Source organism: Carassius auratus, chromosome 30, assembly GCF_003368295.1.
Source record: "Carassius auratus strain Wakin chromosome 30, ASM336829v1, whole genome shotgun sequence".
In the NCBI taxonomy this organism is placed as follows: Eukaryota; Metazoa; Chordata; class Actinopteri; order Cypriniformes; family Cyprinidae; genus Carassius; species Carassius auratus.
Genome location: NC_039272.1, coordinates 18,696,198 through 18,717,516, shown reverse-complemented (window position 1 = coordinate 18,717,516; position 21,319 = coordinate 18,696,198). Strand labels below are relative to the sequence as shown.

General features: G+C 37.4%; 2 protein-coding genes across 2 annotated transcripts; both read right to left on the bottom strand.

The window, feature by feature from the left end:
• Positions 1-9,010: 9,010 nt before the first annotated feature.
• On the bottom strand, positions 9,011-14,437 carry LOC113049516 (F-box only protein 22-like). The gene is made up of 7 exons (XM_026211930.1): positions 13,307-14,437; positions 12,550-12,682; positions 12,336-12,420; positions 12,146-12,250; positions 11,886-12,038; positions 10,937-11,102; positions 9,011-10,601 (listed from the first exon to the last, which is right to left on the bottom strand). The coding sequence occupies exons 1-7, from the start codon at positions 13,435-13,437 to the stop codon at positions 10,208-10,210; spliced, it is 1,167 nt and encodes a 388-aa protein (XP_026067715.1). The 5' UTR covers positions 13,438-14,437; the 3' UTR covers positions 9,011-10,207.
• Positions 14,438-14,664: 227 nt separating this feature from the next.
• LOC113049517 (tropomyosin alpha-1 chain-like) lies at positions 14,665-20,511 on the bottom strand. The gene is made up of 10 exons (XM_026211931.1): positions 20,257-20,511; positions 19,810-19,935; positions 17,436-17,569; positions 16,757-16,874; positions 16,562-16,632; positions 16,399-16,474; positions 16,234-16,296; positions 16,070-16,139; positions 15,556-15,634; positions 14,665-14,961 (listed from the first exon to the last, which is right to left on the bottom strand). The coding sequence occupies exons 1-10, from the start codon at positions 20,368-20,370 to the stop codon at positions 14,958-14,960; spliced, it is 855 nt and encodes a 284-aa protein (XP_026067716.1). The 5' UTR covers positions 20,371-20,511; the 3' UTR covers positions 14,665-14,957.
• Between the last annotated feature and the right edge of the window lie 808 nt (positions 20,512-21,319).

Genomic DNA, 21,319 nt, shown 5'->3' with positions numbered 1-21,319 from the left:
ACAATATAGCTAATTGCTCTTGTGAATTTATTTTGATGTTAATTACATTGTGCTAGCTGTCTCTTTAATAAAGCTTGGTTTAAATATTTGTTGCTGCTGATTAGGCTGACATTTTGATTGGGCTGATTGGGCTGAGATTTAACACACCCACCAAACATGAGAAAACTATCTCAAACCCTGCTCAAATCCCGTTTCCAGGAAGCATGTTGATTAAACCGGAAACAAACATTGCCTTGAGTTTGAGCTTGAATTTGCCCCTGGACATAAACCACTGAGCCATGGTGACTCTTGTTAAGTGTAAAATATTATTCAGTCACATGACAAAGTCATATGACTTTTATGCACGTCTATAATTGTATTCCGTCAGCCTATGTTTCTATCGTTTTTGATGAATTTTTTTTTAGCTAGCTAGATCAAGTGATTTTTTTTTCCTGCGAAAAAGGTTGTTTTTTTAATTTATCCTAAATGTCCCAAAATTCTCATAAAAACATACATAAAACCCGTGCAGTGCAGCGATGTTAATGGTAATAGCTATCATTATATAGCAAGTGAAATGTCCTTTTTCACCTCAACACAGCTCAGTAGCCTATATTTATTGTGGCTCCTAATTATCACAGTAAGGAAAAAGCATGATTGAAAATAAACATTCAGAATCATTAGATTTATCACTTATAACTGAAACACTATGGTCAAGAAATAATGTAATATTATCTAAGGCTGCCACAGGGTCACTGTTTCTCATTGTAATATCCTGTAGCTACCTCTACTCAATTCTTAATGTGCAGTGAACATTCATGTAAACATTAAATGGATTTAAAGTCATAAGCCATGTAACCTTCTGTGTAATGGGAATACCACAGCGTAACCAACAAACATGCAGAAGCAAAAACAGCACATGCCTATTGACAGATTTTTTTGTGCTTCAACGTGGCCCATTATTTCGTTCAGAACTGTTTGATCCATGTTCCCATCCAATGGGGATAGGCCAGCTGTCAGGGGTTTGCATTAGCAGAGTTTAAGTGTGGCTAATGGCAGCTTTAAGCCCTAAATTATTTACTGCTCTCATCAGAAATGAGACTTAAAGTGCTGTGTGTCCAGCCAGCCCCCAAACCGCTATATGTGCCAAAACCACAGTCAGAATTCAATGCCCACAATTTCAAATGCCAATAAATAAATCATGCCATAACCATAAACAGCAGTGATTATTATTAACGGTCATTCCTGTTCATTTTTTTTATTTTAATGTGCATAGAGTTTATCCTGGTTTTCTATGATAAGACTCATATAAATGCTTATGGACAAATTTTGCACCAGCTCAGAATAACAGTGGTGAAAAAAAAAGGCCTCATGCATGTGCCTCTGAAAGTAGAACCATGTTGCTTATATATAATTTAACATACGTCTGATTGAATGCAGCATTCACATAATAATTAGTATTAATTTTTGATTGCTGCCTTAGGGCATTTCTGCATAGTTGGGAGAGGAAGCAGTCCCATTATTATTATAACAGTGTTCCTGTCAGTCTGGCCTTTTTATTTTACAAATTCTGAGCTTGTATCTCTGCCTCTGCCAACACAGAACAGCTCTTGAATATTCATTAAGAGCCATTACCACCATGTGTCATTATATATGTGTCAGCTCCTCCATAGAGCAACACGAGAAACTGTGCATTCACTCCTTCATAGTTCATTATTTAGTTGTCCACTTGTTTTTTTAAGTACTTTATTTTTCAAGTATTTTAACCAAACTCCTTTTGGATATATTTGCAGGAATATATTTCTGAACCATTTGGATTTGTCTGCATTTCTGCATAAAGTGGTCATGATTTTGGTCATGGTCTTATCTGTCTGTAGTAGAAAAATACACATAAACAATTCTATGGAACACAATGTGAACATTCACAATGCAGGACAGGGAAAGTTTGTAAAACCATAGACCTAATGACTGTTTAACCCTCTTTTGGCAGAAAACCTGCACTGCAGATCAGACCTGCACAACTGTCAGTAGGAATTTTGCACCATTTATCTTTTAAAAGCTATTGTCAGTCCAGCTGTGTAATATAATATATATATATATATATATATATATATATATATATATATATATATATATATATATATATATATATATATATATATATATATATATATATATATATAATTTATTATTATTATTATTGTGCGTGTGTGTGTATGTATGTATATATATAATATATATATATATATATACACACACACACACACACACACACACACACACACACTCATCGGCCACTTTGTTAGGTACACCCGTTCAATTGCTTGGTAACACAAACTGCTAATCAGCCAATCACATGGCAGCAACTCAATGCATTTAGGCATCTGGATGTGGTGAATACAACTTGCTGAAGTTCAAACCGAGCATCAGAATGGGGAAGAAAGGGGATTTAAGTGACTCTGAACGTGGAATGGTTGTCGATGCCAGACGGACTGGTCTGAGTATTTCAAAAACTGCTGATCTAATGGGATTTTCATGCACAACCATCTCTAGGGTTTACAGAGAGTGGTCAGAAAAAGAGAAAATATCCAGTGAGGGGCAGTTGTGTGACGAAAATGCCTTGTTGATGTCAGAGGAGAATGGGCAGACTAGTTAGAGATGATAAAAAGACAACAGTAACTCAAATAACCACTCGTTACAACCAAAGTATGCATCTCTGAACACACAACACGAACCTTGAAGCGGGTGGGCTACAGCAGCAGAAGACCACACTGGGTGCCGCTCCTGTCAGCTAAGAACAGGAAACGGAGGCTACAGTTCGCACATATATATATATATATATGATTGTGTTTGTGTGTGTATACACTACCAAAGGTTTTTGAACAGTAAGATTTTTTTTTTTTTTAAAGAAGTCTCTTCTGCTCACCAAGCCTACATTTATTTGATCCAAACTACAACAAAAACAGTAACATTTTGAAATATTTTTACTATTTAAAATAAATGTTTTCTATTTGAATATATTTTAAAATTATTATTTATTTCAAAGCTGAACTTTTAACATCATAACTCCAGTAACATCCTTCAGAAATCATTGTAATATTCAGATTTGCTGCTCAAAAAACATTTGTTTTGATTACTATTATGTTGAAAATAGCTTTCATGTTGTTGACTAGATTTTTTTCAGGTTATTTGATGAAGTTCAGAAGAACAGTATTTATCTGAAATCTGATATATATATATATATAGGTAGTATATATTTCATGTTTTCCCACCTGATGAGCGAACAATGGCATGTATATACAGTAGCTAAATATGGTGATCTCTGCTTCAGGTGCCCATGGGACTGTAGTGGGCAGGCAGGTGGCTATTTTATCCTCGCTGTCCTTCTCCATGTGAGCATTTTAGCAGGACCATGGGGCCAGAAGATGAACAGACTATCACTGCCCTCTCCACTGCCTAACAGCCAGTAGACTGCACAGCAACAAGCGCTCTGGGAACACTGACCAACCGGGGGCAAACGAGCAGACCATCTGTCTGCTGCTTCACTCAGATATACTTATATTTTTAAACTGAGGTGGGGGAAGTCAGCAGAGTTTGGCAGAAGAGAGTTGCCAAAGCTGTAGCTGGGGACTTGAGGCCTGGTGGGGAGGAGAGCAGCTCTCACTCTGGATTATACGTCCTGGCTTTTAACGGCATGTTCACAAATTGATGCCGGGCTCCTCAGGGGCTGCAGCAGGAGCATTAAATGGCACTGAAATATTCATTTGTGAGTGCATTTAGCTGAGCGCAACTGATGGGCAGCTCCCAAGAGGGGCTACAGGGAAGTGCTGCTGGGCTCCGATCCCTTACCCCCATCCACCCGTAGACCCTCATGCCCTGTTTTGTCAGAGCCCTCTAAGAAAGCATCCAGCATGATTGGTGAAGTTCAACTCTTTTAAAGTTGGTCTAGTTGTGAGACCCTTCATTTGCATGTATTCCCAGATGGTTTATTGTGGGGCCACACAATGATCACAGGGTTAATATAACGAATAAAATCTTTATCTGATAACATTTAGCGGCATAAAATAATTATTCTTGAAAACAACAGGTTATTAAACTAAAGAAGTTTAGTAGAGAGCTTTATATATTTGTTTTATAGTTTTATACTTTGTCTGCAGGCTCATTTGTCCTTTTCTGTTCGACAAATGTAAACAAAATAAAAATGTGGTTTTGAAAACCCCCCAAATAAATGTATTTATACACTTAATTTATTTATTTTTATTCTATCTATTAATATATCTATCTATCTGTCTGTCTATCTGTCTGCCTTAACTATAATAAATATAGATAAAATATACAAATATACAATAAAATATACATTTCATGTAATTTTTAGATCATGGGTATTAAATTGGTTTAATTTAATAAATGAATCATTAAAATAATGGCAATCAAAAATATGTTTATATAAAATTTTCCAAATGTCAATTTTTTTATTTTTTTTATTTTTGTTTTTTGTCGTTTTGTCAATCACATAGAAAAGTAAATGTGCAAAAATGTCACTTTTAGGGATACGACAGCTTGTCATTGGGGAAGTACACTCAAAGATACATCTTTTTCAATGTTAAAAGGTTCATATAGTACATTAAGAGTATATATTACAAAAATAAAGTACTACATTTTATGGGTTGTTGTACCCCTAATTGTTTTCCCACAGTGTCAGACTTCTCCCATCCCTCTGACCAAATCCAGCTTTCCTAGTTTCCCAGCTTTGCTCTGTGTGTCTGACCCAGTTATTCTACAGAAAGTAGAGGCTAAAATCCATTCAGCGGAAAACTTTTATGTAAATGTGAAGTGTAGAAAACTCTGTAGCCATGGTAACAGTCTCTGGAGTAGATGTCTTCAGCCGAGCAATTTCACTTCACTGGGGTGCCATGCACTTAAGAAGAATGTTTTCAAAAAGAAACCTGAGAAGCTTTTTAAAATATGATGTATAATTTATTTGCATTTTTTTTCCGCCTGGCTCATATCTCTTTGAAAGATGGTTTAGGATTGGATGTAGTGGCCATTTGACTACTGTGTGCAATACTAACATCCAGCAATATTCTTGTTTGGGTTACTTGTGTACTGATTTTTGCTATGAATCCAGACATTCAATAATATAAAGAAGAATTCAGAAATTCATTGACTGCAAAGGAATGAATGTTATCAGCATTTTTAATTACAGTATTTGTTCTCTGCAAACATGGAAGCTTTTCAGATGCCAAAAATGCTCCTTTTGGCACTGATTTAAAGCCAGAAACTGTTTGGAGATACAGAAATCTAAAGGAACACACGTCAAACTATTTGATCATGACTGGCTTTATGAACTGTTGTTTTCTGCTCATCTCTAGTTATTATCTGAAAACATACTACATTTCTGTATATAATAGCAAATAATAAAGATCCAGAGTGATTTTCTTAGACTATAGCCTACCATGTTCAGTGCATAGAAAGGTAGTGAGGACATTGTTAATATAGTGCATGTGACATCAGTGGTTCAACCGTAATTTAAGGATGCTATGAGAATACTTTTTATGCCCAAAGAAAACAAAAATAACGATTTATTCAACAATTCTTCTCTTCCCTGTCTCCCACCACTGATGTCACATGGACTATTTTAATGATGTCCTTACTACCTTTTGGGGCCAATGTCAGGTGCAATGCACTCTATGCAGGGATTTCGGATTTCATCAAAAATATCTAAATTTGTTTTCCAAAGATGAACATGAGGGAGAGTAATTAATCACAGAATTTTTTTTATTATTATTTATTTACTGGGTGAACTATCCCATTAAAGGTGCTGTAGGGAACTTTTGTAAAAAAATATTTTTTACATATTTATTAAACCTGTCATTATGTCCTGACAGTAGAATATGAGACAGATAATCTGTGAAAAAAAATCAAGACGCAAGCAGTTCTGTTTATTAACCGCTAGAGCGTCAAAAGTTCCCAACCGCAGCTTTAATGGAATTATGTTTCAAATTAATGATGCCTAATCCCTCTATTATAAATGATCAATTGTTAGGAATATCTAAGTGTCTGTGCAAAATAATTTATATATTTTTTGGATTGTGGCCATGCAGTTTTAATGGGATTAAAGTCACAGTTCAAGTGCATGGGTTATGAAAGATCTGAATAATAGAGCTCTGTGTCTAATGGTCAGAGCAGGAACTGCTTGTCACATATCTGCACTCAGCCCTTTCATTGTTACCCCAACTTACTGTCTCCCTCCATCAGTGTCAAAAGTATCTCAGAGGTAGTTTCAGGTCTGCTTTTCTTCACTTAACTACATTCCATCAAACACAAATGAGAGCTGATATGATATGAGGATTTATAATACCATACCTACTGAGTACTACAAATTTCCTGTGTGCTATAAAGGGCTTTTGTAAGGACAGATGAATTTGTGTTTATAGTTGCAGACAGAGGAGTCTTGTCTACTATTTTTGAGACAAACATGAAAATGAAGTTGTGACAATAACTGCCTGTGGTTATATTAGTCATGTTATGAACACTGATGTGGTTTAAGGCAGAAGTGGTTAAGCTGCACTTTGTTGAGGACACTACAAAAGCACGAGGCCACCTAAAGACAAGTTTGGTGAGAAACCACAAACACATGAATGACCCAGAGACAGAGGTAGTCAGACGAAACATGTAGATTGTCTCCCCTGTGAATTCTCAACTGTCCATTATTCCACCCAATGGTAACAGAGCTCTGCTGAATTATTGAGGCTTTGCTTTTATTTGAGAGCCAACTTCAGGATATAAGCGTGTCCATATATGTGGGTTTGATGATATTTAATTATACAAATTTAGATATTACAATTATTTAAATTGTAATTGTTTCTTTCATTGTCTTATTTTTAACGAGAACCAAGTAACAGTTTATTGCAATTATTTTATTATGTTGATAGTATGTAGAATGAATATGTATGACTGACTTTTCAGTTGTAAATATATGGTTTGGCTAGGGAACAAAATAGCATCAGCTCTCATTTACCGGCTCTTTGCACAATTAGCAACAGTCGGTCACATTAGCATGGCATGCTTTTAGCTTGTCGTTGTACGTCTGACTTGCATTCAATTAACAGCCTTGTGTAAATATTTGAGTACATTTAATTCACAACAAAATTGTGTTGAATTAATTATAGCTAATTAGCGTGATGCTCATTAAAGAACATCCAGACTCAGTGGGGTGTCATGCTTATGTTGTGACAGTTCCTTGAATGATAATGGAACTGAGCTTTTTAAAAATCAGTGAGGTGGATGTGATACTACAGAACAAACACATCATTAACATTACGATTTCATTTAGAAGTATTAAGAAATTAAAGTTATTACACGGTAGAGGTTTTATTATTTATGTGTCATTATTCTTTCATGTTTCTGATACATTGGCTGGTGTGTGACAGTCACTACACCATGCAACAGCAACATCAGCATCAACAAGCTGAACACTTGCATTAGACAGTTATAAACACGTGCACTTTTACAATCTCAAATCTCTGTGAATATTTTCTACCAACATAAAAACGTTTCCCCATTCTATTGCATTAATACTGTTTTTATCAGTGTCTCACTACAAAATCACCAAACTACTTTAAGCTTACCTAAATAGTGATAACATAATGAGATTTTATCTCAATATTTGTCATATTTATCCATAAAGAAAGTTTTTTTTTTTTTCAGAGCAGATATAAGATTAATATTATATTGCAGGTGTCTGCTTCATTCTATAGTCTGTGACATTCTACCCTAATTTTTAGTTTTTCCTCTGTAAATGCCCGACTACATTTTGCACACTTGGGATGTCTAACTCCGAGCAAAGTGGCCCACCCCCAGTGTGTGACCTACAAAACATAGCTCTTTATGACAATGGTCCCAAAGCTCAGGTCTGTCTGTCTCGTTTCAGAGTCTGCTCTCAACAGGGAAAGAGTCTTGCAGCTAAATGTCTTTACTCCAAGAGCCCTGAGGCGACAATGTACAGGTTTAAAAACACCTGCCTCCCAACAGATCCACACTTTTAGTGCAAGTCGTGATGCCATGTTTCTCCAAAACGTTGTGTTTGTTCCTGAAAGCCAGATTTACCACAATTCCCCCATGGCCTTTTTGAGTGGCAGCGTGTATGGAATGTGACCAAAGAGATTGTGAGGAAGTAAAGAGATGTTTTCACTCTTTTTGTGGTGAAGGGACCTAAAATAACCCACTCTTCACCTGAAAGAGGTTTTTACCTGTTCTGAATTAATGTGGGACCAAGGGTATTGTACTGCTACCCTAAATGGCTTTCATTTTGCTTTAGTCCTGAGGCTGTTCGCTATCTGACCACTGCCCTAAGCTACCTAACCGCAGGAACAGGAAACAGCCCGTCTCGGCATTGACATCTAATACACACACAACAACAAAGAAAACTGGAGCTCATCACCCTGTGACTAATATCAAATATCATATTCATCACTAATTTAACTGCAAATAATCGATTTATTTAGACTTTATAATTTTAAGATTTAAGTAAGTTATTAATTTAATTGTTATTTAGATATTATTTATGGACCATTTTGACTGGAATTACCAAATAAATCCACTGGTCGATTTAATGAAACACTGCTGTTGCACGAGAGCGCCATCTACTGAAGAAATAAGTCTGAACGCATCTAGGAATTCTCGGATCCTTTTCACAGACTGCAATAAATAATACCGTCAATCTATCTAATGAATTGTAAAACTATACTGTGAGTTTTATTGTCCTGACATTAAAGTACAATATTTTGTAAACACTATAGGGATGGGGTGACCAAGTTTGACATCTTTCTCTCTTTCATTTGTCGTAATTCATTTCTCAGTATTTGTTTCCTCTTTTAGAAAGTTATAGAAAGGCAGTAGGCCTTGTTTTTTTTTTTATTTTGCTGTTGGAATAAATAGGAACAATACTGTCCATGTCTACTTAGTTTACTTCTGTGCATGTACACTTAGAAACGTGAAAAAAGGGGTATGGACTGCATCACACTACCAACAGTTAGTGACATCACTGATTTTATTATATACATAATTATATACATACAGACATAATGGGCCAATAACTGCACGACCCAGCAGCAGGGGCATATGAAGAAGAAAAAAACAATACACCATCATAAAAAACATGACAGTAGTAAAACTTACTTTCCTTAATGCAAAGCCAAGTATTATCTATATTTGATCTTAATGAAGTTGGGAAAAAAAGATTTGGCAACAACAGTTTAAATCAACCTTCCGAATACTGCAGCAAATATACTGTATATCTCCACAACACAGACAGATAGCCCTTTGAGACTTCACTTATCTGTTGACAACTAAGTGAAGTGCACAGAATAAATTATTAACTTTTAAGAACTCAACTGAACTGATAGCACAGAAATGAAGGATTACCCTGCTGGAATGAAACTGGATTTTTTTACAGGATTTTGATTGGGAATGACAGTGTAAATTCACAGAAATATTACAAAGAAATCCTACTTTTTCCACTTCTGTCCTTTACAGGCACTAAGAACTGCTAGCAAGTTGATTGTTGTGCTAAATAGCTAACTGCTTTTCATTCATTGTGAATACTCTTCCTGCAGTTTTGTAGCACCTGCTACTGGCCATGAAAATTTGGACAGTCAATCTAGGTACGCGATCAATCTGGAGCACAAATCTGTGTGTAAAATCAGAAGTGAAGATAGAGGAATTCCTGCAAGAGGCCTAGAAGCCGTACCAACGTTGATGAACAGCTACATCATTAGCCTTTCCATCACAATTAGCTAAAAAGTGCCTGAATTTTCCAAACCATTTGTATATAAGGCCAGATCGGTTGACAGATTTCAGTTCTGCTCTACACATAAAAAAGTTTTACATTTAAAACTGAAGTCAAAGGTCAAGGTTTAGCACCATGCCATTCAAACTCAATCCTTATCGTTCTTCAGAATTGTTCAATGAGTAATGACTTTTCCAAACAAGGTGTAAGACATCAGAATTAGCTTGCTCTCAAAATTGTACCTGTAGGCGGAGTTGAAGTCCCTAACTGTTTTTTGACATCCTGTTTTAAGGAAAAAAGTCAAAAGGAAAGAAGCCAGGAGATTTATACCTGATCACCATCAGACCTGCTCAGTTAACTTAAGCAGCTGCTGTCTGTCTTCAAAGATCAAGTTAATAAGAGGGATTCCTAAACATTTGCAGTCTCGGTTTGGAGTTTGTGTTAACCAAAATGCACCAGACTCATGACTGTGGTAAAAGAGTGCTGTAGTCCATCAGCATCTGTCTCGCTCAATGTGTAGTTCTCTTTGACAATACGGTCGCAGCCGATCTCCCCGTTACCAAAGAATCCCAAGAGAGGAATGTTGGAGAAGATCTTGCGGAAAGCGGTGGCCTCCACGTTGTGCTGGTTATTGTAGCTGTTGTGGCCGCGGCCCACACAGGCAAACATGAAGCCCATGGTGTTTCTCTCTGGGATATTAGCAGCCTTCAGCCGCTGGATAGTGGCCTCTGCTGCTTTTGGGCTGCTTACATCCTGGTCCACCAGCACTGAGGCACCCTGGATCTTTGGGCCACTGAAGGTCAGTCCTACTGCACCAAAAGAGCCAGGAGAACAGCTGCAAACAGACAGAACACATTCCAACCTCACTAATGAAGATTAGATTTGTAATAATGTCTGAGACAATGGAGGAAACAAAGTAAGAAAGGTAGCTTCCTGGATGTGACACTGAGAAAATGTTACATTACAAATGATCATGATGAAGAAAAACACAGTGTGAAATCATGCCGAGTGTGTGAACATGCTTGTTCACATAGTGGGAAGATGAGGGGAAAAACGGGACAAAAATAGAGAGAAGAGGACATATAAAGTCTTGACCTTAAAAACATAACATGAAAAAAGAAAACAGGAACTAACTTGACTCATCTAAAATCAAGAACTTTCTTTACTTACCAGGTTGTGTTGTTGGAAAAGGCCCTCTCAACTTGTCCTCCAATAATAAGCACATTATTTTGAGAAAGAGGTTCCAGTAGCTTGTTAAGAAAGTGCCCCCCTCCAGCTTTCCAGGTCTCATAGTCAAACATCAGCACCACCTTTAGATCAGGGTTATTAATCAACCCTGAAAATCACATACAGAGTATTCTGACATGAACTCCCATTCAAAAGTTTGGGGTTAGTAAGATGGAATGGCATGAGGTTGAATAAATGTCTCTTCAAATGGATCATAAAGAAATTCTATATTTCATAATCAAAATGTGCATTTGAACTTTTTAATTTAAGAAACCTGAAACAAAAGTCTTGCACACGGCATCACAGTGTTGAGTGGCATAACCGGGCAGGGCATAGAGGAGAAAAAATTATGTAAATTATGTAGGAAATAATGTGGGGTTTTTTGTTTGTTTTTTTCCTTAAACCACAAACTCATTACACCAAATACACAAAATAGTGTTCTTTTTAACAACATAATATGACCCCTTTAAATAAGTAAGACTCAAAAGCATGTGCTAATTATACACTCTGTCATCTGTCATCGCGTTATAAGCATGGAACATGCAGGAATGAGTAGAATTATTATAGACGCAATCCCACAAATGATGCGAGCGGCATCATTACATTGTCAATGAGAAGCTGCATACGTGGCGGGAGAACAACAACAATGTGCTACAAGTTTCTTTTCCCTTCATTTTTCCAATTGAAACCATTAAGCCCTGAATAAACTACATTTTAAAATATATTAATTTAGGAAGCAGTTATTTTAAATTACAATAATATTCTACAGTCTTATTTTTACTGTATTTTTGATCACATAAACACAACCTTGGTGAGCATAGAAACCCTTATAATAAAAAAAAAAAAAAACCTTAACCCAAAACCATGCCATTTAAACCAACCCCAAACTCACCTGCTTCCTCCATTGCTGATTCACTGAGGCTCGTTTTGCAGAAGTGAAAAGGCCTGATGGTGACCCCATCCATGGCTGGGAAAAGCAGACTGAAGCCAGCTTCACCCACTTCATGCTCTTCTGGGGGGCTGCTGGGTGAACCACTGGGGGTCACTATAGCACAAAGCATAAGAAATTACAGTTACAGTTACCGCTGCACTGACCTTAACATCAAACACAGTAATGGCAGAATGCAGGGAAAGAGGGACAATTAGTCTTACCAACAATTCCTGATGCAACAATTCCTACTAGATCACAAGTTCTAGGCAGTAAGTGTCTCAGCTTCTCGACAGGATCAGACACCACTTCATTCTCACACTTCCTGGCTGTAACAAGGAAGGATGGAAGTGAACAGATGAATCTCCTCATCATGACTAACAAGTTTTTAATACAAATAGTCATGTAATTTACCCTTTTTCTGTCTGTAACTAAAAGGCCAATTAAAGTTTTCTCCATCCACCATTAGGAGAGCTGTCTGGGGCAGCAGATAGACCTTCTGCAGGGAGTCAGGGGAAAGAAAAACATTTTTTAAATCTTTAAAAAAAATTATGCTTGTCATTTCTAGAGTTTATAAAAAATTTAACTTTGCCTTTGTTACCAAAAAAAAAAAAAAATCCTATCAGACCTCCAAGTCTTCTGCCATAGTTCTGAGCAAAACATGTTCCTCGTATATGGATGTGCCAGAGGCAGAGAGCCAGGTCAGTCTCTGCTGTGTCTTCAAGACTCTGCGTGCACAATTCATCCATAGCCTACACACACTACAGAAGAAGAAACACCAATATCAACATAAACACAGTCACTGCTATATATATATATATATATATATATATATATGTGCAAATGTAAATGTACAGGTAGGCCTGTGTGAATTAAATTAAATATTGAGTGTTTGAGAAGCCAGTGGTTACCAAACTTTTTGCATGAGTAAAAAGTTTACATAACGGTATCCATGGTATTTATAAAAAATAAAAAAAAAACACTATGAATATCTTCATTTACGCATTTACATATGAACAACCAGTTGCAGACAAAATATATATATATGATAATGACAGAAATGATTGCTTAAAGGTACAATAATACGCACTTGATGAATTGAATCGCCGATCGATTCTAAAATGTAACAAGTAAAAATGTAATTTAAGTTTTTCATTAAAAAAAAAGAAAGAATGTTTTTCAACTGCAGTTTTGCTCTGGTGTTTGCATTTTACGCTTTTAAGATAAACAGATCAGCTGACAGAGCTGTTAAGAGAAAGCCCAAATAAGTCAACACATCAAAGTTAAACCATCTAGACTAATTTATCTGCATTCCGTTTTGACACCCAGCTGATTAGCTCAAAGCTAACAAGCTAAAAACATCAACACTTAGCCAGAATAATTACCTTGCTATCCGGAGGAGATTTTTAGTCGGCACAAATGTCAAAATCTTCTCCACGACCTCGGCAACATTACTCAGGATATATCCAGCTTTACTTTCCCTCAAGATGTTTGGAGAAGCTGCATCCCCTTCCATTTTCACACGGATTCTCTTATCACTTTTGACCCTCCACACGGAGGCGGAACCGGAAGTTGTTTAAAAGTCTCAAAAAACGAGCACTTGTATACAGTCTATGGTACAGACCCCTGACTACAACGTTTACTACGATTTTATTAAGAGCTAAAAGAAAAGTTTATATGTCAGTGTCAAACAAATAAATAAATAAAGACGCAACAATTTTTTTTGCACTGCATTTGGCACTTTAAAATTAAATAATATAGAATAATTTAGCAAGTTGCAAAAAAAGTAAACATTTATATTTGTGTACCTGAGGGTTGTACATTGCATGTTGATTAGAAATGGCACATTTTTAAATGTGATAAACATGGACTGATAGTTTTATAACTGTATAATTCCGATAATTAATCTAGAAATATTTTTCTGATTTTGGAAGAACTACTTAACACTAGTAAATTCAGTCTACTCCTACAACACAACTCACCTTTGGTAATGATCAAAGGTGTGTTATATGATGCAGAAGGCACTTTCCTCTCTCTATGTAAACTTTTCCCTTTACGTAAAATACATAGAAAAGGTTGAGGCGTTTCACCATTTAAAGGAAACAGGTTGCCATGTTTTTTCACATTTAAAATTTAAGCTTTAGGTTTTGTCACTCTTCCAGATGCAACCCATAAACCATAAATCCTCACATTTTACAATATATATTTAACCTTGACATGAAAAAGTTTAAGACCCACAGTACTAACAATAATAGAATAATGAAATTATGGATTATCTGTCATCACAGATTATTGGTTACTCTGTGTGCAACACAAACAATAGACTGTGTTCATATTCATGTTCATATTCAGTGTATGCCCTGGTGTTCTCTCATTCTGTTGTGAGGTTAGAATTCACTGAGTGCTAAACTGAGCTCATGTGAAAGGGCTCGGTTTTTCCGGAGCTGTTGATAAAGGGAGTCTGGTGAGAAGATAAGAAAAGGTAAGAGAAGAGAAGAGAAGAAAAGGTAAGAGAAGAGAAGAGAAGAGAAGAGAAGAGAAGAGAAGAGAAGAGAAGAGAAGAGAAGAGAAGAGAAGAGAGAAGAGAAGAGATTAAAGGAGAGTTGTTAGTTCCAAAAGCATTTACCCAGAATGGTTTGTTAAAGTTAATGATAAGATCTTTCTTTTAATCCAGTATTTACAATGGCACAGAAACAGTACTATCGAAGAGAGAAGCAACATAAGGTGATGAGAAGGAGCTTTGTTTGGATTTTATTCAAGCTTCCTGACAATAAATTAAAGACATATGAAATCAAAAGAGTTAAGACATACTTGAGAGAAAGGAGTGGGGAGCTTACAGAGATGGGAGGAACTTTTATTTTACAGAAAGCTACAAATTTCTGTACAAGTGATGGGACTATAGAACTGAGAGCTCCATCCCCACTGAGAATAGTGCGATGGAGAAAAGCGACAACAGAGAAAAATAGAGAAATACAGAGGAAGTGAAAGACCTGCCGCTCAGACGGTGCCCGGAGCCAGAGATGAGATGTAAAAAATTTAACTGTGCAGGGGGAGAAAAATAAACGAGATGAAACAAATGAAAGATGGTGATGTGATGACAATAAAAGGACATGCAAGAAATATAAAAAGACTGTCAGTGTCACATAAATATACATCACACAACAAGTATGTTAATGCATGTGAGAAAATGATTACATCAGGCATTCTGAGGTTATTTTTTTTTTATTCTCATAAAAATCATTTAGCAAGTTGTTTCAAATGTAAACAATGTTTACATTTAAAAATTAGTTGAAATAAATGAGAAAAAAGAAAGAAAGAAACAAAAAACAGTTGAAACAAATGAGAGATGGTGATCTCAAACAACAAGGGGCATGCCAGAGATAAAAAAAGAGAGTCATCATGCATTCCAGATGAAATACAGTGTGTGTAATCTCATTTCATCTTTAAACCAAGTAAATCAATAGACAGGTTTGTCAAGCAGGCTTTAAACTTAATACTTGGGTTCAGTCAAACATCTGCCATCAAACCTGAAAATGTGATTATACTAGCAGACAGAGAAACTGGAAATGCTATTAAACCAAACAGGTGTGCACACTCTCATACATGAACACGAGTAACATGTGGTGATAGTTACATGGATGTCATGTCGTTGAGAGCGTGGTCCAGCTCCTCGCTGATGGCTTTGTACTTGAGTTTCTGAGCATACAATTCATCTAAAGTAGCCAATTAAAGGCCAGAATGGTCGAGGGGTGTTGAGTGGGGAGGAATGGAAAAGAATGGAGAAACAAGAAAATAAGGGAAAGGAAGCAGTGCCAAGGCAGACTGAACAATGACAAATGGTCAGAGAGAGACAGATAAAAGAAAAGACTAGGAAAACAGTAATTCAACAGAAATGAAATGAAGTGAAATGACCTTCCTTTATCATAAGAAAAAATAAAATCTCTCAAATACCTAAATTCTAGTAATTTCTAGCAGTGGTGATATGTACCGCTGCTAATTTAAAGGCATATCCTTTTAAATCAATGTGAACTGTTAATTGTAGCAGATAAATTCAAAACAAACCTAAATCTTATATTCAAAGGATATTATAATGTAACTAAGGATTTAACCCTTGTCTAATAGCAACAGTGAGGTACAAGTTGACATACCCTCCAGATCATCAATGGTCTTCTCAAGCTTGGCGACTGATCTCTCAGCGAACTCAGCACGAGTCTCAGCCTGGAACACAGAGAGATGTCAGGCCCTCTTATATGTAAGCGCACACACACACGCACACACACACACACACAAGATGATGGCTAAATGAACTCACCTCCTTCAGCTTGTCAGTCAAGACCTTGATCTCCTCCTCATATTTGTCCTCTTTAGAGGAGTACTGTAGACAGGAAAGAGATAGGAGAGATGTACACATGTAAAACAAATATGCAAAGATGATCATTAACTAATTCACACGTACACATAACATTTACACGCTTACCTTCTCAGCCTGGGCTTCCAGAGACTTCATGGTGTTGGTCACAGTTTTCAACTCCTCCTCCAGCTCAGAGCACTTGCTATAAGTGAGAGTGACAGAAAAGTTGAGATAAAAAAATGACACACAGAATATGTTTTTAAAAAGTGTTACATTTGTTTGTTTTTACCTCTCATTGAGCTCAGCACGCTCCTCAGTACGCTCCAGCTCACCCTCAACAATCACCAGCTTACGGGCCACCTGTGTGCAATCACAAAGAAGTGGACATGTGTTACATTGCCCAAGATTAAGAGATTGTTTATTGCATTTCTGGAGCATTTATTTAAAATAAATGATAAGAGTAAGAAAGAGAGAGAAAACTGACCTCCTCATATTTGCGGTCGGCCTCCTCAGCAATGTGCTTGGCCTCCTTCAACTGGATCTCCTGCAGCTCCATCTTCTCCTCATCCTTCAGGGCCCTGTTCTCAATGACCTTCATGCCTCTGAGAGAGACAGGGTTTGGGTGTTATTATAATCATGAGACCTAATGCATATGTTTAAAATAAACTATCAATTTGAATTAGGCTAAGCATCAAAGTAATAGAGTCCATATCCTCCCTTTAAAATGTAATTTTGATTTATCCAACGTCAGAGGTCTTGGCCCATACCTAATTAAATTCATGCATTGCCATTTGACTTTTCTGACAAAATCTAATATATTGATATTCAATTAACTGCAATAAAAACTATAATATTTAAAAAAAAATAATAATTGTAACTCCAAAAATGTATATAATGTAAAAATGTCATATAGTGGTTAAAGTTAAAGATCATGTTCCATGAATATATGTTTTACATTTTCTACCTTAAATATATAAAAACTTAATTTGTGATAAGTAATATGCATGGCTAAGGACTTAATTTGGACAACTTTAAAGACAGATTTCTCAATATTTTGATTTTTTGCACCCTCAGATTCCAGATTTTCAAAGTTTTTTCTTAGAATCCCAGAGCTTGTTTTGTGCCCTAGTCATAATAAGTGGCCTATGAGTTTTCCAACACACCTCTCACTCTCATCAGCAGCCTTCTCAGCCTCCTCCAGCTTCTGCAGAGCAGTGGCCAGACGCTCCTGGGCGCGATCCAACTCCTCCTCAACCAGCTGGATGCGTCTGTTCAGGGAAGCGACGTCGGCCTCAGCCTGCGCACACACAACGAGTAATGAGCCAACAGTGCACTAATCTAGTCTAGTCTACATTAACAACAGGTTTGCACAGCGCCTTCGTGAGAAAAAAGTCTAGAACTTACAACACTATCGTTTTTACGTACTATGGTTTTAAAAGTGCTATACGATATCTTGACGAATACCTGACAACATTCAAATGCTAGCGTCTACTAATTTTCCGGGAAACATTAAAACATTGTTTAAAGATGGGAGGACGTCACCTGTCAAAAAGCAGCACCGCCCTCTCCATCCATTAAGCGCCAGTGCGCAATCAATTATTTAGAACTTTCTAACGACAAAAACGTTGTTTAAACATAATTTTAGAATGATTGCCTAGTCTTTTTCCGCCTCTTAATGTAACCTTATGCGAAACCGTGCTGCAGTTGGCCTGCTAATGCACTTAAATCATTATGGTAAGCTCACAGATTGCCTGGCAGCGCGCTCGGTCTCGAGCTCCTCTTGTAGTCTCTGTGTTCGGCTCTCAGCATCGTCTGCTTGTTCTTGCAGTGACCTGATTTTCTTTTTCACAGCGTCGAGATACGCCGTACCAGCAGCCATCACGAAGCCTGCGGTTTGTTTGGACGGGGTATCACGGAGTGTTAACGGCGCTCCAGTAACGCAAACAGCCCACCCTGATTCCCAGCCAGCGACTGGTAACGCTTTACCAAACACCGGAAGTCAGAGGATCTAGGCTGTATTATCGTTTTTAACCACATGACCTGCGTATTGCCTAAATTAAATGAGAAATGTCAAAAATGTCAACAGTTTCCTGTGTTATCACTAAGATGGATAATGCCATAAATATTGTGCTAAGATGGATACTGCCATAAATATATATATAAAAAAATCAATGTAATAAATTAGGTGATCAAAACTGCATTGTTGTTAAATGCATTTTTATCTCTCTGCCTATTTTGTTTGTTGTACTTTGTTGCCTTTACAGATTTTGCACTGACATGTTAACTGTGCGGCGTACAGCGCCATCTTGTGAAAATGTTGCTGCAATACAGGTCGACCACAATCCACTGGAAATCCATCGAGGTGAATAATTGTTTCAGAGTGAACAGGGTATTTTGGGGTTTTATTTTGAATGACACCCTCTGTCGAGAAGCCTGAATTTCCAAGAAACTGCAAAAAGTATTTTAACATAGCTAAAAGCTTGCAGCTTCTAATGCGTTTTAAAATTTTATAAAGTTTGTTACAAAGGTGCGCTAAATGAATGTTTATTCAGTAAAACCTTTATTACATTTGTTTAGAAGGCTCTGATAGTTGAAGGTTAGCAAACTTCGCTTGGGGCGCCAAACTTTGGGGAGCCAAGGCGATTCTTTTGGAACTGCGGCCACAGAATTACTGACAGAAATTCCTTCAGAAGTTGCCTCCCCGAAAGTCAGGGAATAATTATCAGTATATACGCTGATTATTAAAATAAAATCGTGCCAAAAATCTACATAATAGACTGTTAATATTTTATCACCTTGTATCATGTATACAAATGGGTGTTTTTATTATTATTTATAATCCTAGGTATTCACTTATATATGTTTTATTAGATAATATAATTATTTTGATCGTTTATCAAACTAGCTTCTCATGGGTGATCGCTGGTCTTAGGTATCCAGCAAGGGTGAGGTGAAATTCTACACGGACCCCTGAGACGCTTGTAGGTGTGCAAACGAACCCCCAGATGCTTTCCTTATAAAGCGCTCTACTAAATTTAACCCGCCGTTTGCATACACTATCCTGCAACTGTACATATGGCAGACTGCTTTACCATCTGGGTCTTGGTAGGCTATTCGTTTACCAGGTGGTGCAAATAGGCTACATTTAAGAATGGCCGGCGTCATTTTAAAATACTTTTTTTTCTTTTCTTTTTTCTTTTCTTTTTTCTTTTCTTTTTTCTTTTCTTTTTTCTTTTCTTTTTTCTTTTAATGAAGTTCCCGATAATAAATGAATTAAATAAATAAATGTATGCATTTAGCAGATGCTTTCATCCAAAGCGACTTACAGTGCATTCAGGCAATCAATTTTTACCTATCATCTTTTTACTATCGATAAAGTTTAGTCGGTAAAAACAATGTCCGAAGTACTACGTGATGGTAAAAATGAAATGGGGTGAAGCTGTATAGTAAGTTGAAGACTGTCTGTCTAGCAGGGATAGCCTAGGTGCAGGTTGCGTGACATCAGACGGGAGACCCTAAGTTTCCCTGAATGCTTACATCGGTAGCTTTCTTCTCAGCCAGCTCAAGTTTCTCCTGAGCATCCTTCAGGGCTTCAGAGTATTTGTCCAACTCATCCTCAGTTCCCTTTAGCTTCTTCTGCAGGGCGACCAGGTCGTCCTCGAGCTACAGGAGAAACACGTGTGTCAATATAAGAGACAAGAACAGCTGCCAGCTGCGTTTATGCATTACATGTGCAATTAACATAAGTTAACAATAGCCTACAGGCCTATAAAACAGATATAGACTAGTCTACTGTAGCAGTGAGACATCTGACATGAAAAAGTTAAAGTAGAATTAAAAATAAAATACAAGATAGGATAGAAACCGAAAAGCTTATTAAATATGTAATTATGCCATATTAGCTGTAAAAACAAAATGTAAAGTCTGTTTCATAAAGGTGCAAAAGAGACACCCAAATGCACGAGCGCCCGATTCATGTCCAACCTGCTTGCTTCTGTCCTCTGCTCCCTTCTTGTCGCCCTCAGCCTGCTCTGCTCTGTCCAAGGCATTCTCCTTGTCGAGCTTGAGCATCTGCATCTTCTTCTTAATGGCATCCATGGCTGCGTTTGTGTATGGGTGGTCGCACCAAACACTGGACTGAGAGAGGCGATGAGCGTCTGTGCTGAACTGAACGCTGAGCTGGAGTGCGAGCTGGTCTCGCTGTAGCCTGTCAAATATGTGCCTTCACAGAAGCCTGAGAAGTTCCGCTAGACACCCAATACTTTTTTGGGAACGGCCCTCAGCGGTTCCTCCTGCGTCGCGTCTTTTTTTAAGGTTCTGGACGGCGATTCGCTGCCCTCAGACATTTGACCATTGAAATGCCTATATATGGGATCTCAGGGCCAAGACGTCTTACAAGGGGGCCGTGTTCCTATTTCTAACACCCTGAACCTGGAAAGAAAATGGGGGAAGAGGAGCAAAACTGTCCGGGAAGCAATTTAGGCTACACGTTGTCCAATTGATGCAAAACGCTGATTATGCGAACCCCAACATCATTTTTTTGGGCTGGTTAAATAAAAAGATTTCCCCCCACATCAATAACTCTTTACAATGAAACCTAAAAGTCTTTACAGAGAAAAAAAATCGATTGATTTTATACAGCACACGACAGGAGGGGCTCATGAAAGTGATTATCTTAAGGGAAGGCATTACTATCTCTGGGTCAGAGAGACATGTCAACGAGTCCCTCAGGCATTGTTCATAATCTGAAGAGCTTTAGATACGGTGGCTGTAGAACAGCAATCTCTCAGCACGCTTGCATTCATTGCCAAGCACCGTGCTGGTTTAAACTGGCCACGGTAAAACCCCCCCAAATCTCTTGGAATCACAACGACGTGTCGTGTGGCAAAGCTACAGCTGCCAGCCATGCCGCGAGGATACAAGCCACACGTAACGCCTCTATTTGAGCTTTGATACATCATTTAATACATTTTCACTTAGCAGTGAGGTGACTTCGTTTCCGATTTCTTATTCTTGCAAGTTAGAAGAGATAATGGTTTGCTTTTGT